General features: G+C 50.4%; 1 protein-coding gene across 2 annotated transcripts in view; it reads left to right on the forward strand.

The window, feature by feature from the left end:
* The first annotated feature begins 8,677 nt into the window (after nucleotides 1-8,677).
* The window catches only part of RASL10A (RAS like family 10 member A), a 24,883-nt gene continuing 12,487 nt past the window's right edge, over nucleotides 8,678-21,073 (forward strand). Inside the window, exons 1-2 of one of the 2 annotated variants that reach the window (XM_026661178.1) lie at nucleotides 8,678-8,854; nucleotides 14,781-14,789. In XM_026661178.1, the coding sequence (XP_026516963.1) occupies nucleotides 8,678-8,854; nucleotides 14,781-14,789 (186 nt within the window). Of the gene's footprint in view, nucleotides 8,894-14,780; nucleotides 14,790-21,073 lie in introns of both variants that reach the window. The other variant, XM_026661179.1, reaches the window with a different exon arrangement.

Here is a 21,073-nt window from a genome sequence, read left to right on the forward strand (position 1 = left end):
TTTCCCAACATATATTTGGATAGTTGAAGTCCCCCATCACCACCAAACCTTGGGCTTTGGATGATTTTGTTAGTTGTTTAAAAAAATCATGTGCAGTCATCCTAGTGTCAATGCAGAAACATACAACCCATTCACTCTGAAATAGCAGGTGATGCTCAGCTGTGATTACAGGTTCAGCTCATCTTAACCTACCAGCCATTCTCACCAAAAGGGATGATGAAAGACGGAGCCCTCCTGAGACCAAACAACCAAGTGCAGGCAGTGGGGGAATGACTCCAGCAATTCCAGCTCATAGGTGGTGCAGGATTTAGAAGCTTGGCCTCGCCAGGTAATTTTAAATGAACTGACCAGCTATAGCTGCAGTCTCCAGTGGGGAAATAACCCATAAATACTCTGGTACCAGAGTCTGAGCACATTTATGTGAGGTAGTTAAATCCTGTCACAGGGCCTTATCCCCATCTAAATTGACTGGCTCATGGATTCCAAAGAAGGCACAAAGCTGTGCAGTATCTACCCTCCGTGCAATCTGAGATGGATTGCATTCTTCCTTGGCAGGTGTTGGCAGAGAGGATATGAAGACAATTGTCCAGGGAGCTAATCCTGCAGTCCTTGTGCATCCAAATCTGGGTGAGTTCTCAGTACATGAGGTGAAAGGGACCAAGTCCTAGGCTAACATTTTTACAAATGCAATCAAGTTTCATTTACAAAGGTGACCTAGGATCAGCTTGTCAAAGGTCTTTAGGCACTTCAAGATGCAGCTGGGCACTTTTGTAGGTCCCACTGAGTGCCTAAATACACATGCAAATCTGGCTAGTCTACACTACCAGGCTCTCTTGGCTAGGCCCCCTACCCAAGGTGCAGCTTGTACTGCCAGCAGGAGTTCTTTGCTGGTGTAAGCTGCATCTACGTGGAGGGTTTTGCCAGCCCAACTATGTCAGCGGGGGGAGGAGGAGGTTCCACACAACACAGCTATGCCAGCAAAAGTTTGTAATGTAAAGCTGGCCTTGGACTCCTAAGTCAGACACTTCTGAAAACGTTCCCCTCAGTACTAGACCCACTCAGCAGAATGTTACCTGGCTGTCACTTGGCCCATGTGTCTCCTGCCCTGGAGAATAGCTGCCTAACTTTGTTTGCCAGAAAACACCTGCTGGTAACTCAAGAAAAATGGTGAGACCCTGCTGTGTTAGAAACCTCATCACATCTCCATTCATGTCATCACTGCAGCCCTTCCCTTAGTGGTCCGTAGTGTGTGTCTAAAACCAGAGCTCACTCCTTCAGCCTTCCAGTGCACCTCTGTATTTCCCTGTAAAACCTTCATCTCTGTGCATCACATTTTTACACCAGGGATGGATCCAGGCCATCACCCTGTATTTGAGAAATTGGGGGGCTTCATAAGTGCTATATGGCTGCTAAAGGATCCAGCTTAGATCAGAGCTCTGTTGTGCTGAACGCTGGACAGAACCACAAGGTGTCGTCTACACTTCGAGCAGCACGTAATCCCCAGCTCCAGGAGACGAGCTAGCACATTACAGATAGTGTAGCCATGGCAACGGGAGGGACTAGCTGCCCCACGGACATGCCTGGGGTCAAGGCCGGCTCCAGGCACCAGCCGAGCAAGCTGGTGCTTGGGGCGGCAGATTGAACGGGGCAGCATTCCGCCCAATCCTAGGGCGGCACGGCCGCTTTTTTTTTTTTTGCTCCTGTAGGTGGCGGCGGCGCGGAGGACGGGAGCGCCCTGCAGCAAGCCCGGCAGGGCAGCCCACGTCCTTCCCTCCCAGCCGACCGGAGCGGCGCGGAGCTCTCCCGGCAGGCGGCAGGCAGCGCGCAGCGGGAGGGGCCGCGTGGCAGCGCCCCGCTGTAGCCCTGGCCAACCCCCTTCTCTCTCTCTCCCACTCACTTCCTCCCCCCCGCTAGCTGGTCCCCCTGCACCCGCGCTCCGGCGCACAGATCACTGGTTTTTTTCGGTGCGGGGGGGGAGGGGAGGTTTTTTTTGCTTTGTGGTTCTGGCCGCCCCGTGTTTTTTGTGGTTTTTTTTTTTTGCTTTTGTTTTATTTACTTGGGGTGGCCAAAAAGCCAGAGCTGGCCCTGCCTGGGGTCTTGGCCTGGATCATACCTAGGGAGGCCAGCCACTCCTCCTGCTGGGCTATGATCCTTGTAGCACACTGGCTTGCTCACAGCTAATTCGAGTGCATCTCCTCAAGCTGGGAATCTCAGCCACAGCTTGAAGCAGAGACATACTTGGGGAGATGGGCCCTGTGCAGTCAATAGAAACAAGCCAGATAACAGGGACGAGAGAGTGGAAAAACTGAGCCAGGTAGGAATTGCCACACTGTCTCAGATCTATGGTCTGTGCTTACTAGTCTGTAATTCCAAGGTCACCCCTAGAACCTTTTTTAAACAGAATATAGCATTTGCTACCCTCCAATCCTCTGCTCCAGGAGCTGTTATTAATGAGGGATCTTAGACTCTTCATAGTTGAGCTCTTTCAGAAGTCTTGGATGGTCCAGCAGACGTGCTTTTTAATGTATCAATCTGTTCCAGCCCTTCTTTTTCTGATGCCTCATTCTCAAGAGTAAGTCATATTTATTACCAGAAAAGAGTAAGTCCAGGTTAGAAATCTCCCCAGCTTTATCGGGGGGTGAAGACTGATGCAAACAGCAATGTCTTTGTCTTCTAATTGCTCCCTTTAAGCCCGGTGATCCAGCAGACCACTGATTCTTTTGCAGGTTTCCTCTCTGATATAAAGTATCATCTGTTTGTGTTTACACCTTAGCTACTTGCTCTTGGAATTCCATTTTAGCCCCAGACCCTATGGAATCCTTTAGGTACAGCGCTGCTCCCCCACCTCTTTGATCTGTCTGTCTGGGATAGCTCTAGCTAGACATCAGTCTTCCACTGATTTTTGTCATCCCACCGTGTTTTTGTATAGTCTGTCATAGTAAGGCCCTTGGCCAGTGAGACATTTTAGCTCATCAAGTTTTTTCTTTTAAGCGTCTCATTTTTATATAGACATTTACAGTATTTATTTTGGCCAGGAGCCTGTATGAGTGGAACTGTCTATTTAACATCTTAATCTGACACCCAGCGCACCAAAGAGAAGCTTCCTCTGTTCTTTTCCAGTCTCTGCTCTACAGCAGTTGTTTTGCATCCTACCTTTTGCTAGATACAGAGTTACTATTGTATTATCAACATCTGAACCACAGGTGCCAGTCGCCCCACCCCTAGGGGTGCTGAGGAGGTGCCGTTTCCTTGCCCTCCCCTGGAACCAACCCCAATTCCTGATCCTGATCCAGGTGTGGCTGGCCCAGTCAGTGAGACAGGACAGGAGGCCCCTGTTCCCCCATTAGCCTCCTCATCTTCCTCCCTGGATGAGGCGGTTGCAGGCACCTTTGTCTCGGGACCACCCCCCATAGACAGCTGCGCCCACCAGAACGACCTCCGCAGGGTGGAGCAAATATGGGCTTGCAGGCCGAGGAGGTGGTGGAGTCGGAGGACCTAATGGTCGACATCCTGGCCCCAGAAGATCCATCGAGGATGGCTCTACCCCTCATCAAGCCAATGCTAAGACCATTTGGTAGACCCCGGCCTCCATGCCTCCCACCAGAAAGGGTGTGGAGAGGAACGATTTCATCCCATCTAAGGGGTACAAATACCTCTTCACGCACCCGCAGCCTTGCTAGTTGGTGGTGACTGCAGTAAACGAGGAGAGGGAGGGACAGCAAGCCCCAGTGCCTAAGTCCAAGGATACCAAGCACCTGGATTTATTTGGGTGCAAATTATTCTACAGTGGGGTTGCAACTAAGGATTGCCAACCAGCGGACAATTCCGAGTAGGTGCAGCTTCAACCCCTGGAACTCGATGCTCAAGTTTAAGGAGCTGGTGCCAACTGAGTCCAGGGAGGAGTTTGGAGCGATAGTGAAGGAGGGCAAGGCAGTGTCATGGACCTCTTTACAGGCCTCACTGGATGCTGTGGACTCTGCAGTGCGCACCTTGTCCTCTGGTATCGCCATGAGGCGTAGCTCACGGCTGCAGGTCTCGGGACTCCTGCCTGAGGTTCAACAGACCATGCAGGACCTGCCTTTTGATGGGGCAGACCTGTTTGTGGAGCAGACTGACTCTCCATTGCATAGCCTAAGGGACTCAACGACTACCATGAAATCCTTAGGTATGCACACCCCGACAACCCAATGCAAACATTTCCAGCTGCAGCAGCAGCAGCGCTCCTATTCTCCTTGGCTAAGGCAGGACTTTTATAGGAGATGGGGCAGGAGTGGCAGATGAAAGCCTTCCAACCCCCCATCCAGGCAGGGACAGGGCCCAACTAAACCATCGTTGGGTTCCAAGGCGGCCTTTTGAAAGGGCGCCTGAGGATGGCGCACCAGCCTGACTTCCAGATCCTTCCCCCTCTTTTTTTTGAATCGTCTGTCCCACTTCTACCATGCCTGGTCCCAAATAACTTCAGACCACTGGGTCCTCCGTATGGTGGAAGTGGGATATTCTCTCCAGTTCTGCTCCTACCCTCCCTTCTACCCCCCTTCCCTATTCCTCTTCAGGGACCCTTCTCATGAGCAACTCCTTATCCAGGAGGTGCAGGCACTCTTCACCATGGGAGCAGTGGAGGAGGTTCCTCAGGAGCGAAGAGGCAAGGGATTCTACGCCTGAGACTTCCTAATCCCCAAGGCCAAGGCGGGGGTCTCAGATCCATTCTAGATCTGTGAGGACTCAACAAGTTCATGGTCTCCCTGGGCACCATTATTCCCTCCCTGGATCCGGGAGCCTGGAACACTACCCTCAACATGAAAGACACGTACATCCATATAGCGATTCCACCTGTACACCAGCAATTCCTACACTTCGGGGTCCACCCACAAGCATTACCAATTCACTTTCCTTCCATCTGGCCTCTTAACAGCCCCCCGAGTGTTCACCAAGTGCATGTCGGTTGTGGCTGCTTTCCTCCATTGGAGGCCTGTGCAGGTATACCCCATCTCAGGGGCCACACCAGGATGCAGGTGGAGTCTCAAATCCGATTAGTCAGATCCACATTCGAGTGACTGGGTCTCCTCCTCAACTTGAGGAAGTCGACCTTGGAACCAACCCAAAGAATAGAATTCATCGGGGCGGTGTTAGACTCAGTTCAGGCAAGAGCACTTTTGCCAGAGCCCTGCTTCCAAGCCATCATGGACATCATTCAAGGCCTCCAGCAATACCCAACCACTGCAACAAGGGGATGCCTGAGTTTCCTCAGCCCTGTGGCTGCCTGCACTTCCATGACCCGGCACGCCAGACTGAGAAGGAACAGAGGAGGCGCCGGGTCGGCAGGATCATATATTGAGTGCCATGAAGGTGCCACTACAGGGGGCTCCACAGCCGACCTGACGGATGCTGCTAGGGGAAAACTTTCCGACAACTGTGCATGCGGTGCGCGCACACACCTAATTGGAATGGATAGAGCAACACCTCTCAAAGAACAACAGGTTTTTTTTATTCATTTAGTTAAATAGGATTATCTTTAACAACTACCTAGGCTCCTGTTTGGGCTTGATGCTGGGGGGGTTCACTGAAAGACTCATTTCTTTTTATAGTCACCATAATTAAATCATTTCATAAGGCAGAGGCTGAAGCTAATGAGCACTCTTTACAAATTGCATTTACACTACTTCAGCATACACTGTGTGTTGGGATCTGTCATGAGTTCTAATGGAACAGCTGTTGCAAACTGCAAAATATTAGCATTCTAATGAAGCTCTCAAAATAATATATACAGTTCAGCTTTCTCAAACACTGATGTTTCTTAAACAGGGCTCTTTTTTCAACTATAGCCTCAAAATCCACTGTTTTCACTAAGGTCAGATCTAGGTTTTTAAATGCCTGGGCCTCTCAGTGCAGTTTGTCCTCTCTCACTCTAGGCTGTGAGCCTGCTGCGGTTTCCACATAGCAATCATTGACTACTTCAGCTGCATTAAGTTAAGCAAGTGTTTGTGACACTAGGCCTATTGTTCGTAAGCGTGTGGACATGGGCTGTACTCAAATTTCAGACCAGGATGCTTAAAGTCACGTTCCTCAATCTCGAGTTAGGCCCCTAAATTAATGGCCTGATTTTCAAAGGGCCTGAACAGCCAGCACCGGCCGGCTCTGGGCACTGTTGGGTGCTCAGCACTGCTGCCGATCAGGATTTCGTCTGTAGGGAAGTGCTTACCTAGAACTTGACCTGCCCCCACTCGCCCCCTCTGCTCAGCTCACTGGGACACTGTCTGGAGGGGCTCACCACTTCAGGGCAGAGTGTTAAGAACCAGGGCCCAAACTGGCTGTGTGAACTAAGATTTCACCAGCCAAGTACCCAGTGTGACCTCCTTGGAGACGCAGATAGTCCCCTGTGGCCTGTCTAGCCACCTAGCCAAGACTGCCTTTGAGGTAGATGGTGCCTTGCACCAAAAATCACAAGAGTCTGGTTACTCGCTGTCACTTACCCCAAGTCAAGTTCTTTCCCATCAAGCCTTTCTATTCCCTTCCCTCAGTGTTCGCCCAGGTGCAACACTTGTTCCGCCAGCCTCCTCTTCATGAGGGGAGTGGGGGGGGCTTTGGCCTTTGGTGTTTCACAAGGGCTCATTTGGTTTCGATGGACTTCTTGTGTGTAGGATGAGTACTTTACATTCAGTAATGCTTCTTTCTGGGTGAGTTACACAACAACAGAGGTTTATGATGCAACTATTCACTATGTCTTTAGACTGTGAGCTACAGTGACTCTAAGTGAGATCAGTACATGCAGTATATGCCAAGCATTTCATCATGTCTAAACCCATTCTTATCAACTTACCATCTATTTTAACAATCCCAGCACCCAGCTCTGCATTTTCTGTGAGGCCTAGGGGCTTTGGGATGCGCTAGCAGCTGGCCTACCCCCAGCCTTACCTTGAGCCCAAGGGGTCTATGCAGGTGCATACAGGTAAGCATGGGTATTGGCAGGAGCAGGGCTCCAACTGGTAGGCAGCCATGTCTGAACAATGTAACCTTGTCTTCTCAGCTCTGACAAGCCCCAGTGGCTGGGTTCACCTGGGTATGTAATGGGCTCCCCTGCCGCGGTGATGGGCTGGGCCTGAGCCCTGGAGAGAGAATAGGAGACCAGTGATGCTAGTAACATAATTTTATCAGCTTCCTCCTGGCCTGTCCCTTTGCCAAGTGCACCTTGTAAGCGGGGGTCTAATGGAAGGGGGGAGTCATATCCCTGCCCTGCTGCCCCAGTCCCGCTGGGCTTGTCAACGCAGCCTGGGCTTTTTGCAAGTTTCCCTCCCTGCCTCAGCCTGCTTGGATCGCGAGCCAAAGGCGCTGTGGGGTCGCAGCCTCTTGGCCTCTCTGAGGAGGGAGCCCTGCGGCCGCAGACGGGGTGGGTGGGGAGGCGAAGGCACCAATAGGGCTGGGACTGAAGTCGCCCCAGCAGAGCTTTGCATCACAATTCAGCTGGTGCTTCGGCTTCCCTCCGCTGGCCCAGCCCCGGCCCCTAGATTTCCCTGGCGTTAGAGCACCGATCTCCAGCTGTCTCCCGGCTCCTCGGATCCCTTCCCCCTCGCCGGGAACGGGCTCCCACCCCCAGCCCCCTTGTGCGTTTGGCCTCGGGCTGGAGCGCAGTGGGCGGCCGTATTCCGCAGCATGCCCCCGATCCGGGCAGCAGCGCTGGGAGGGAGCGAGCCACCGGCCTGGGGAGCTGCGCTACTGAGCCCAGGAAGGAGGAGGGCTGAGCGGGGCTGCAGGCAGAGGGCTCGGAGCTCGCTGCCAGGGCGCGCCGGAGAGCGGCTGAGTCCACGGCGCTGGAAGTGCCGAGCGCGCATGAGGACGCGGGTGTAATGCACTATGCCGAGCGCTGGCTTGGTGACATCCCTGTCCTGCGGCCGTGGCTCCGGGGGTCAGCCCGGCCTCGGGGGAACTGGGCCTTCCCTGGCTGAGCTGATGCTCCTCTAAGGGGGTAGCCGACGGGCACATGCCCTGAGCAAACTCCAGTCCAGCAGGAGCGGCCAGGGGCATGCAGAGAGCGCCAGGATCGCTTTGCACCGCTGGGGTAGGAACTGCAAAACTACCGGCCCTGGGGCAGATGGCTGGGGGCCTCCTGCACCGGACACATCCCCCAGCAGAGCCCGGGCGTTGTGGAATCATTTTCCTGGGGTTTGCTGTTTTCCTTGGGGGGACTCCGATCTGCCAGGATCCCCGCGGGCGGCATTGGGAGCTGACTGGGGAGTTAGAGTCACTGCTCCTCCAGTGGGATCTACTGTGACACTGAGCGGAGACTTCCCCTTCCCCTCCTGGTCAGTGTCATTACACGCTGGGTCACTCGCTGCAGCGTGCAATGAGAGTCACTCCGATTTGCCGTTAGTTGCGTGCCCGAGCACCGCGCCGACCTTTCCAGCTTGGCTTCGGTTCAGCCCCGAAGGGCCTTCTCCTGCCGGTAGCAAGTCAGAGCCGCGGGGCCTGGCGGATCAGCTGCTGGCACCGAACGGCCGCAGATGTCCGAGGAGCGGCCAGCCGGGCTCGGGCACTTGGGCAGAACTTTGGCTGCTGGCTGGCAGAGCCCTAAGCAGCCTGCAGGAAAGTGCCCATGGTCCTGATCTAACCCCTACCCCTGCTGCAGCCTCACCTGGCTCCCTGGTCCGGGCGGGGGAGCTGTCCGAGGTACTGCATGTGGATCATGGTGGAAACGTTGAAAGTGGCTGTTCTTGGAGCCCCAACGGTGGGGAAAACCGCCATCATCCGCCAGTTCCTGTACAACGACTTCACAGACACATACAGCCCCACTGGGTCCCGTGACATCTACAGACCTTCGGTCATCTACAACGGGAACATGTACGACATGAAGATCATGGACGTCCCTTACTTAACTGCCTTCCCAGCAAACAGCTCTCAGGTAGGAGCCCTCTCCCACTCGGCCAGGCTGTGGGCATGTGACTGGGACTCCACGGGTCTGAGTTCTGCCTATGCCCACAGGCAGGCGTTTGTTAGAGATGGAAACGCTCTACTAGGTCCCATCTGGCCCATCCCTCCCATGGTCTGGTGCACTGGTTTCCTGAAGCATTTTTCCAGTGCTTTGTCCAGTCTAGTTCCAAGTGTCTGGAGCAATAGGGTTTCCATCACTTCTTCTGTAGCTAAAAGGGAAGCGTAGGTTGGGGGTGGCCAGGAGAGCAACAGAGGCTGGTGGAATAGTGAATGCCCTTTGCCCTCTCCATCTAGACCCACCAGTGTATGTTCTGCAGCACCAAAGTGTGTATGTTGCTTAACTGGAAAAAAAATTCCTTGCCCTATAGCGTTTGCAACCTAACATCTAAATAACAATAGAAGAGAGGGATTCTTCAGAGTTGGGTACCCAATCCACACTGGAAATCAATGGGAATTATGTGCCTAACACATTTACACATTTTTTAAAATCCCACCCAATATGTCTCTAGGAAAATAAATTGTAAGTACATGTTCTTCTCAGGCTGGGTACTAGCACATTAAGCCAGCGGCCGCAGCTTCTCAGATCACCTTTCTTTTCATGTATTTAAAGTCACTCTTCTCCATGTAATTCATACCATTCAACCAAATTCTTTCTCCTGCACTTCCTATTTGTCCTGATGACCTTGTAATCAATCCCCCAGTGGAGTAGTCCTGGACAGTACTTTGTTCCATCCTACTTCAGCTTCAGAGACTAAAAGAGAACTGCAGTCCATGTGGAGTTAATGGGAAATGCTGTCATCCACGGAGATTTTTAACATTACTGATTTAATCCAACGTTCACTATGTGTTTGGTTCCAAACAGTAGGGAAAGGTGGTTGTTGTGGATATGAATGAACAAATCCTAAATTTGCCTGCCAAACGGGGATGTGCTGAATGATTGCCGTATCAAATTCCTGTACCAAATGGTATATACACACACGCAGGCATTCACCTACACACACACACTTGCATACATGCTGCAAAGTCACATGTATTACTGTTCCTATCATTAACCCTTTGCTAGGTGGATCTGAAATTAACTCACTTTACAACTCATCTTGCTCTGGAAAATCACATCCTAAGAGTTCAGCACACATTCTGGGCAGCATGTAAAGTTATTTGCCCATACACACACACTCCACAGTCCTGCACACCTTTTAAGAGGACAATGAGGATCATATCAGCAATTAGCATGCACAGAACAAGCAACCAGACAGCTTGATCCAATTTTCAAATACTTTGGGTGTGTTCAAGGCCCATTCTGGATGAGAAAAACTAGATGAGTGAAATCATAAAGCACAACTTTGATGACTACATTCATTCAGATTCGGGGCTAAAATGGTTCTGAAGACAGAATTAGCAGCGTGAAGAACCTTACAGAGTTCAGGTGTCAAAATCCCACCGGACAAATTGATCTATAGGATAACATTGGCTAGTCTATTGATCTATAGGACTATATTGACCACACCATGTCTGATCTTGCAGAAAAAAGAAGGCAAATTACTCTGCAACCTAAGTACTTGCGTTCTTCACCTTGACAAGCTTTCTGAACATGATGTCAAGTGTTTCATGGAGAGCCTGTCACATCTGATTCATCATCCTTTTGGTGCACAGCTGCCATAGCAACTACTGCATGGCTCCATAACCACCTTCATATACGTCCAGGAGCCATAGAGATTATAGGACTGAGCTGCCCATTAATAATCTCTGAAGGTTTCCAGAATAACTAGTCACCGTTGCTTGTGTAACTGCCCATCCCAGTAGGCATGATCTTGTAGGCCTCAAAGACCATGGCAATAAGTACAGTGTAATTGGCCCCACATTCATCACTACCTTCAGGTCTGTTTGAAAATCCTTCCTCCTGCCTTACCTGCCCTTTCAGACAAATTGACTGACCAACCATCTCACTAGTTAGCTGGCCATGTGTAGGTGATAATGTAGTTGAGGAATCAGCTATGTTGCCCATCCTCATATTAAGCAGTACCTGCCACCACAAACAGTTGATCCAAATGGATGGGTTTACTCATGGAGGAAGGCACTACTCAACAGGGAGGGCTGCAGTATCAGCCCCTTAGCGATTAGACATCAGGTTTCATCTCTGTTTTACAAACAGCACTCACTGAAAAGCAGCCACCCCTGGGGTGACGGGCAGTAATGGTGTCAAAGCAGTGACATTTTCTGGGGCAAAGCACTTTTCTTTTAAGCAAAGCTTCTTGAGCTCATTAACACCAAGCAGAGCAAAACTAACCTTCTGGCTTTAAAGTCCAAAACAGCCCATGTGATAAGCTTCTGGCACTCTTGTTCTTTCTCTCAAAGATGAAGGGCTTTCAGACACAGCCATGAAGACAATCTGCCATGCCAAGGAATATGCTCTTTCTATCTGTCTGCTCCACTTACTAATAGAGGACAGTTTTCCTAGCCCATGACATTTTTTGAGATTTCAAAAATGTCCCTGTTTCACATCAGAGCATGGACTTGAACCGGGGTGTCTTGATGATTGATTGATTGATTGGCAATCCCTCTATTCGAGATGATCTCTATCATGGATTTACATATGGGTCCTGAGATGACTTAAACCTGGGTCTCTTGCATCCCAAATAAATGCCCAAAATACTGGGGTTTTGGCTGTTGTGGAGAGGCTGTCTCTCAGGGTATGTCTACACTACGAAATTAGGTCGAATTTATAGAAGCCGGTTTTATAGAAATCAGTTTTATACAGTCGATTGTGTGTGTCCCCACATAAAATGCTCTAAGTGCATTAAGTCGGCGGACCACGTCCACAGTACCGAGGCTAGCGTCGACTTCCGGAGCGTTGCACTGTGGGTAGCTATCCCACAGTTCCCGCAGTCTCCGCCGCCCATTGGAATTCTGGGTTGAGATCCCAATGCCTGATGATGCAAAAACAGTGTCGCAGGGGGTTCTGGGTACATGTCGTCAGGCCCCTCCCCCTCCATCAGAGCAACGGCAGACAATCGATTTGCGCCTTTTTACCTGGGTTACCTGTGCAGACGACGTATCACGGCAAGCATGGAGCCCGCTCAGCTCAGCTCACCGTCACCATATGTCATCTGGGTGCCGGCAGACGTGGTACTGCATTGCTACACAGCAGCAGCTAATTGCCTTTTGGCAGTAGACGATGCAGTATGACTGGTAGCCGTCATCGGCTATCTGGGTGCTGGCAGACGTGGGGCTGCATTGCTATACAGCAGCAGCTCCTTGCCTTTTGGCAGTAGATGGTGTATTACAATTGGTATCCATCATTGTCGTACTCCTCAGTGAGTTCAGTCAGAGGCACCTGTGCAGACATGTTTTGTCTCCTGGATACTCAGTCCTGCCGGCAGTCCTATTGCACCGTCTTGACGATGATGGCTAGCAGTCATAATGCAGCATTTTCTGCCAAGCACCCAGAAGATGCCAATGGCTCTCAGTCATGCTGCACCATCTGCTGCCAGCCTAAGATGTAAAAGATAGATGGACCAGATTTGTTCTGTATTCATTTGCTTCCCCCTCCCTCCGTGAAATCAACGGCCTGCTAAACCCAGGGTTTGAGTTCAATCTTTGGGGGGGGGGGGCTATTCTGTGTGACAGTTGTTTGTGTTTCTCCCTGATGCACAGCCACCTTTGTTGATTTTAATTCCCTGTAAGTCATGTTGTCACTCGACCCTCCCTCCCTCCATCAGACAATAGTTTTGCGCCTTTTTTCAACCCAGACGCCATAGCACTGGGATCATGGAGCCCGCTCAGATCACCGCAGCAATTATGAGCACTATGAACACCACGCACTTTGTCCTGGAGTATATGCAGAGCCAGAACATGCCAAAGCAAAACCAGGCGAGGAGGCGATTGCAGCGCGGCGACGAGAGGGATGAAAAAATTGACACGGACATAGACCTCTCACTAAGTACGGGCCCCAGCAATGTGAAAATCATGGTGTTACTGGGGCAGGTTCATGCCGTGGAACGCCGATTCTGAGCCCGGGAAACAAGCACAGACTGGTGGGACCGCATCGTGTTGCAGGTGTGGGATGATTCCCAGTGGCTGCGAAACTTTCGCATGCATAAGGGCACTTTCATGGAACTTTGTGACTTGCTTTCCCCTGCCCTGAAGCACCAGAATACCAGGACGAGAGCAGCCCTCACAGTTGAGAAGTGAGTGGCGATAGCCCTGTGGAAGCTTGCAATGCCAGACAGCTACCGGTCAGTCGGGAATCAATTTGGAGTGGGCAAATCTACTGTGGGGGCTGCTGTGATCCAAGTAGCCAATGCAATCAAAGACCTGCTGATATCAAGGGTAGTGACTCTGGGAAACGTGCAGGTCATAGTGAATTGCTTTGCTGCAATGGGATTCCCAAACTGTGGTGGGGCGATAGACGGAACCCGTATCCCTATCTTGTCACCGGAGCACCAAGCCACCGAGTACATAAACCGCAAGGGGTACTTTTCAATGCTGCTGCAAGCCCTGGTGGATCACAAGGGACGTTTAACTAACATCAACGTGGGATGGCCGGGAAAGGTACATGATGCTCGTGTCTTCAGGAACTCTGGTCTGTTTCAAAAGCTGGAGGAAGGGACTTTCTTCCCGGACCAGAAAATAACCGTTGGGGATGTTGAAATGCCTATAGTTATCCTTGGGGACCCAGCCTACCCCTTAATGCCATGGCTCATGAAGCCATACACAGGTAGCCTGGACAGTAGTCAGGACCTGTTCAACTATAGGCTGAGCAAGTGCAGAATGGTGGTAGAATGTGCATTTGGACGTTTAAAAGCGCGCTGGCGCAGTTTACTGACTTGGATAGACCTCAGCAAAACCAATATTCCAATTGTTATTGCTGCTTGCTGTGCGCTCCACAATATCTGTGAGAGTAAGGGGGAGACATTTATGGTGGGGTGGGAGGTTGAGGTAAATCGCCTGGCCGCTGATTACGTGCAGCCAGACACCAGGGCGGTTAGAAGAGTACAGCAGGGCGTGGTGCGCATCAGAGAAGCTTTGAAAACCAGTTTTGTGACTGGCCAGGCTACGGTGTGAAACTTCTGTTTGTTTCTCCTTGATGAACCCTCCCCCCCACCCCCCGGTTCACTCTACTTCCCTGTAAGCTAACCACCCTCCCCTCCCCCCTTCGAGCACCGCTTGCAGAGGCAATAAAGTCATTGTTACTTCACATTCATGCATTCTTTATTAATTCATCACACAACTAGGGGGATAACTGCCAAGGTAGCCCGGGAGGGGTGGGGGAGGAGGGAAGCGCCGGGTGGGGTGAGGGAGGAGGGAAGGACAAGGACACACTGCACTTTAAAACTTTAAAACTTTAACTCTTATTGAAGGCCAGCCTTCTGCTGCTTGGGCAATCATCTGGGGTGGAGTGGCTGGGTGGCCGGAGGCCCCCCCACCGTGTTCTTGGGCGTCTGGGTGAGGAGGCTATGGAACTTGGGGAGGAGGGCTGTTGGTTACACAGGGGCTGTAGCAGCGGTCTCTGCTCCTGCTGCCTTTCCTGCAGCTCAACCATACGCTGGAGCATATCAGTTTGATGCTCCAGTAGCCGGAGCATCGACTCTTGCCTTCTGTCAGCAAGCTGACGCCACCTATCCTCTTCAGCCTGCCACTTGCTCTCTTCAGCCCGCAATTCAGCCCGCCACCTCTCCTCTCGTTCATATTGTGCTTTTCTGCACTCTGACATTGACTGCCTCCACGCATTCTGCTGTGCTCTGTCAGCGTGGGAGGACATCTGGAGCTCCGAGAACATATCATCCCAAGTCCGCTGTTTTCTTCAATCTTCACTAGCCTCTGCGAAGGAGAAACATTTGCATCTGGTGGAGGAGAAGGGAGAGGTGGTTAAAAAAGACACATTTTAGAGAACAATGGGTACACTCTTTCACGTTAAATTTTGCTGTTCACATTACACAGCACATGTGCTTTCGTTACAAGGTCGCATTTTTCCTCTTATATTGAGGGCCTGCCGGTTTGGTGTGAGAGATCACTCACGCAGTGCCAGGCAACAGAATTCGGCTTGCAGGCAGCCATGGTAAGCCACAGTCTTTTGGCTTTTTAACCTTCATAACATGTGGGAATGGTTTCAAACAGCAGCACCCTCATTTCCCATACCAAGCACCCATTGAGTTGGCCATTTAAAATGGGTTTGCAATGTAAAAGGAGGGGCTGCGGTTTCCGGGTTAACATGCAGCACAAACCCAACTACCCCCCCGCCACACACACACCCAATTCTCTGGGATGATCACTTCACCCCTCCCCCCCACTGCGTGGCTAACAGCGGGGAACATTTCTGTTCAGCCGAGCAGGAACGGGCACCTCTGAATGTCCCCTTAATAAAATCACCCCATTTCAACCAGGTGACCGTGAACGATATCACTCTCCTGAGGATAACAAAGCGAGATAAGGAATGGATGTTGTCTGCATGCCAGCAAACACCGGCACCATACGCTGCCATGCTTTGTTATGCAATGATTCCAGACTCCGTGCTACTGGCCTGGTGTGGTAAAGTGTCCTACCATGGCGGACGGGATAAGCCAGCCCTCCCCAGAAACCTTTTGCAAAGGCTTTGGGAGTACATCAAGGAGAGTTTTCTGGAGATGTCCCTGGAGGATTTCCACTCCATCCCCATACACGTTAACAGACTTTTCCAGTAGCTGTACTGGCCGCGATTGCCAGGGCAAATTAATCATTAATCATTAAGCATGCTTGCTTTCAAACCATGTGTAATATTTACAAAGGTACACTCACCAGAGGTCCCTTGTGTGCCCTCAGGGTCTGGGAGCATGCCTTGGGTGAGTTCGGGGGTTACTGGTTCCAGGTCCAGGGTGATAAACATATCCTGGCTGTTGGGGAAACCGGTTTCTCCGCTTCCTTGCTGTGAGCTATCTTCATTGTCTTCATCATCATCTTCCTCGTCCCCCAAACCCGCTTCCATGTTGCATGATTCTCCATTGATGGAGTCAAAGCACAGGGTTGGGGTAGTGGTGGCTGCACCCCCTAGCATGCAGCTCCGCGTAGAAGCAGCATGTCTGCGGCTCTGCCCTGGACCTTCCATTTGCCTCTCTGGCTTTGTGGTAGGCTTGCCTTAGCTCCTTAATTTTTACGCGGTACTGCTGTGCGTCCCTGTTATGGCCTCTGTCCTTCATGGCCTTTGAGACTTTTTCTAATATTTTGCCATTTCGTTTACTGCAACGGAGTTCAGCTAGCACTGATTCGTCTCCCCATATGGCGAGCAGATCCCGTACCTCCCGTTCGGTCTATGCTGGAGCTCTTTTGCAATCCTGGGACTCCATCATGGTTACCTGTGCTGATGAGCTCTGCGTGGTCACCTGTGCTCTCCACGCTGGGCAAACAGGAAATGAAATTCAAAAGTTCGCGGGGCTTTTCCTGTCTACCTGGTCAGTGCATCTGAGTTGAGAGTGCTGTCCAGAGCGGTCACAATGAAGCACTGTGGGATAGCTCCCGGAGGCCAATAACGTTGAATTCCGTCCACACTACCCCAAATCCGACCCGGAAAGGCCGATTTCAGCGCTAATCACCTCGTCGGAGGTAGAGTAAAGAAACCGGTTTAAAGGGCCCTTTAAGTCGGAAAAAAGGGCTTCATCGTGTGGACATGTCCAGGCTTAATTCGATTTAACGCTGCTAAAGTCGACCTAAACTCGTAGTGTAGACCAGGCCTCAGTGTCTGCTGTTGGAGCTGTTCCACTTTGTAAAATAAGTAAATATTCATTGGGCCTGAGAGAAAGAAAGAGACAGACTCTTCAGCCTGGCTTGGAGGAGGAACACGTGAGTGTCTAACCAACTGACTAGTCTCTCTCTCTCTCTGGTTTTGACCAGACATTCCATCCTGGACCTGAGAAACCTTCCTGATGATTGCTTCATCAAAACTGATACATTCCTATGGAAAGTCACAATTTTGACAGATCAGCATTTTCCAAGGAACAAAAACATTTAATCAAAAAAAGCCTGTCTCTAGTCCCTAAGCCTGACTAATGCCAGGGAGAGCCAAGAGAATGCAGAAAAATACTAGCCAGGTACATCGTCCCTTTCTATACATGATCCTTTCTTGTTGAAATATTGGAAGGGCCAGTGACTGGTGTCTTAAATGATGGTAGATTAGAGGCAGCATTTACACCTGCTTTAAAAGATCCACTCTCAAAAACCAATTTGCACTGCTTTGCAGGCTAACAACATGATTCATCCTAGGGTACAGAAGGAACTAGCTGGAGCATTCTCAGAACCTTTAGCAATTATCTCTGAGAGCTCATGGGGGATGGGTGAGGTCCCAGGGGAGTGGAGAAGGACAAACGTAGTACCCATCTTTAAACAGGGGAACAAAGAAAACCTGGGGAATTATAGACCAGTCAGCCTAACTTCGATACCTGGAAAAATACAGGAATAGATTATGAAACAATCAATTTTAAGCACCTAGAAGATAAAAGGGTTATAAGGAATAGCCAGCCTGGATTTGTCAAGAACAATCATACCAAACCAACCTAATTCCCTTCTTTGACAGGGTTACTGGCCTAGTGATAGAGGGAAAGCAGTAGACGTGCTAGATCATGATTTTAGTAATGCTTTTGACACAGTCCCACATGACATTCTCATAAGCAAATGAGGGAAATGTGGTCTAGATGAAATTACTATAAGGAGAGTGCACAAGTGGTTGAAAGATCTTAGAGTAGTTATCAATGGTTCACTGTCAGACTGGGAGGGTGTATCTAGTGGGGTCCCACAGGGTCAGTCCTGGGTCCGGTATGATTCAATATCTTCATTAATGACTTGGACAGTGGAGAGCATGCTTATAAAATATGTGGATGACACTAAATTGGGAGGGGTTGCGAGCACTTTGGAGGTCAGGATTAGAATGCAAAATGACCTGGACAAATTAGAGAACTGGTCTGAAATCAACCAGATGAAATTCAATAAAAACAAATGCAAAGTGCTTCACTTAGGAAGGAAAAATTAAATGCACAGCTACAAAATGAAGAATAACTGGCTACGCAGCAGTACTGCCGAGAAGGATCGGGGGGTTAGAGTGGATCACAAATTGATTGTGAGTTCCCAGTGGGATGCAGTTGTGAAAAAGGCGAATATCATTCTGGGCTGTATTAATAAGAATGTCGTATGTAAGACCTGGGAAGTAATTGTCCTGCTCTCCTTGGCGCTGGTGAGGCCTCAGCTGTAGTATTGTGTCCAATTCTGGCCACCGCTCCTTAGGAAAGATGTGGAGAAATTGGAGAGAGTCCAGAGGAGAGCAACAAAAATGACAAAAGGTTTAGAAAACCTGAGCTGTGAGGAAAGGTTAAAAAACTGGGCATGTTCAGTCTTGAGAAAAGAAGACTGAGGGGGGAACCTGATAACAGTCCTCAAACATGGGAGGGTGATCAATCATTTTCCATGTCCACTGAAGATAGCACAAGAAGTAATGGTCTTAATATGCAACAAGGGAGATTTAGATTAGATATTAGGACACTATTAGGAAAACGTTCTAACCCTAAGCGTAGCTAAGCTCTGGAAAGGGCGTCCAAGGGAGGTTGTGGAATCCCCACCGTGGGAGGTTTAAGGACAGGCTGGACAAACACCTGTCAGGGATGGGCTAGGTTGACTTGGGCCTACCTAAGCACAGGGGCTGCACTTGATGACTTCTCGAGGTCCCTTCCAGCCCGACATTTCTGTGATTCTATGCCACATGCTTGATTTTAGTCCACCAAGTCTTACGTCTTGGCTGATGGTTCAATAATGTAATGGTTTGTTTGGCCCCATCTAGGTCTTGGTGTTGATGTTCTTGTCAGAGGGTTGTGGGTGAAATTCACTTCCCCATAGATGCAGTGTTGTTTCTGACTCTCCAACAGCAGTCCTTTGATCTGCTCATGGATGACTCTGCAGCACCAAGGGGTCAGACCTTCACGTCTTTTAGACTAGAAAATGGGATCCAGGGAGAGAAAGCAAACTCCATGCCAAACGGCTTTGCAGGGAGTGTGGGTTCTGGCAGATTGCTCTCCTCTCCTGGGCCCACTGCAGAGTTTGTTGATAAGTTTTGACTCATAAAGAATGTTTTAAAACAACAGCCCTGTGAAGTAAACACTTGGGTAGAGGTGAAAACACAACACAACACAACACACACACCCCAGAATAGATTTTTCAAAAGCACAAAGGGCAGTTATGTGTTCAGTTCCCATTTGTGCTTTTGAAAATCTTCTCCAGAGAATACACCCGTGCACACAAACAACTACACATGCAAAGGCACACACTGACACACTTGTGTGCATTTGCATACGTACACACAACCACACCCCTACATCCATGTGCTGCAAATGTAAATACTTCTTGATTTCTGCAGAAACCTGCAGGCTTCTGATACACGGGTCCCAGAAAGAGTCTTGCTGAGCACAGGATTTTATAGTGCGCATACCAACAAGGCAATAGATCGTTACCGAAGATGGGGCTTCCAGAGAGGATGGAGCTCGGCTGTTCTCAGTGGTGGCAGATGACAGAACAAGGAGCAATGGTCTCAAGTTGCAGTGGGGGAGGTCTAGGTTGGATATTAGGAAACACTATTTCACTAGGAGGGTGGTGAAGCACTGGAATGGGTTACCTAGGGAGGTGGTGGAATCTCCATCCTTAGGCCCGGCTTGACAAAGCCCTGGCTGGGATGATTTAGTTGGGGTTGGTCCTGCTTTGAGCAGGGGGTGGGACCAGATGACCTCCTGAGGTCCCTGCCAACCCTGAGATTCTATGATTCTATTCTAAATGCTTTCAAACCATTTCAGTCATCAGACTTCAGTGGAACATTTTCCTCGTCCCCAAATCTGCTACTTTATCCAAACAGAACAATGGGCAAACATTCAAACAGATCTGCCTGGGAATGAACATAAGTGCTGGAAATTCTATGAGCATTCATAAAATAATAATAATAAAAATCTGCTTTGCAGCTTATGTAGATGGTCCCATCCTGGCTTCAATCTAGTTATCTCACTAAGAGAGAAGTAAGGATGCTAGCACAGCTGCACAAGCCTCCCTGACCCCCTGTTATGTATTCGCTTGTGCCACCCACGCTGAAGCCTGCATCATGCTAGCCTCACTTCTATTTCTAGCACACTAGCTAGAGTACAGCTAGCGTGGGGACATCAGACACAAGCTGCTAACCACATCCCCAGCTGTAGGGCAGACTTACCCTAAGGCCCTGCTTTCAGTGGCTTGTCACCTTCTTAGACCACCTTGCCTTTGAGGCTGATATTTCTTCTGCTTGTTCTCAACCCTTGGAGGTCAGAGTCCCTGAGCTAGCCTTGAAGGTGCTGGGGACCTCCCGGGTCAAGGTTGAGGAACATTGATGGAAGCATGAGTCTCATCCAAAGCCCACTGAAGTCCAGGGGAGTCTTCCTGCTGATGTCAGCTGACTTTGGCTCAGGCTCTGTGTACCTGCCGGGTGCTGCACCCGCGCTGTACTTGCACACAGGCCACCGGCCTCCGAGGGCAAATTTCACCAGCACAGAAATCCTTCTAATGGAAACGATCATAAGAAACCCTTCAACTGACCCAGAGTCTCGACTGACTGTACATCTCAGCCAGGCTTCCCTGGTTCGGCAGCTGCTTTGACCTCTCCCAAAACAGTGCTGGGGGTAAGGGGTCTCCCCCTTTGGCTGTGAGTTTTAGTGTTGTTGTTTGTTTTAAAATCGCAAGTTGGTGTGAGAAGCTGTCATGCCTAGCGAGTAAGTAGGCTAAAAACCCCACTGCTGGGCACCAGCCGCAGAGCCAGAGCAGAGAGGGGGAGAATGAAGGTCTGGTTAGCAGGAGTGAGGGAAGGGGAGCCACCACGTTAATAGACACAAAGGTCTTACTCAGGGCCGGTGCTACCATTAAGGCGAACTAGGCGGTTGCCTAGGGCACCAAGATTTGGGGGTGCAAAAAGCGGTGTCCCCAATTTTTTTTTTACAGCGTTCCTCCCTGAGCGCGCGGTCACCGCTCCACTTCTCCCGCCTCCCAGGCTTGCAGCGCCAATCAGCTGTTTGGCGCCGCAAGCCTGGGAGGAGAATTAGAGTGGGGGCGGCGTGCTCGGGGAGGAGGCGGAGCAGAGGTGAGCTGGGGTGGGGAGGTGCCGCACGGTTCCCCGGGCCAGGGGGGG

The sequence above is a fragment of the Terrapene carolina genome, unplaced genomic scaffold (assembly GCF_002925995.2).
Source record: "Terrapene carolina triunguis isolate 2854851 unplaced genomic scaffold, T_m_triunguis-2.0 Scaffold951, whole genome shotgun sequence".
NCBI classification, from domain to species: Eukaryota; Metazoa; Chordata; order Testudines; family Emydidae; genus Terrapene; species Terrapene triunguis.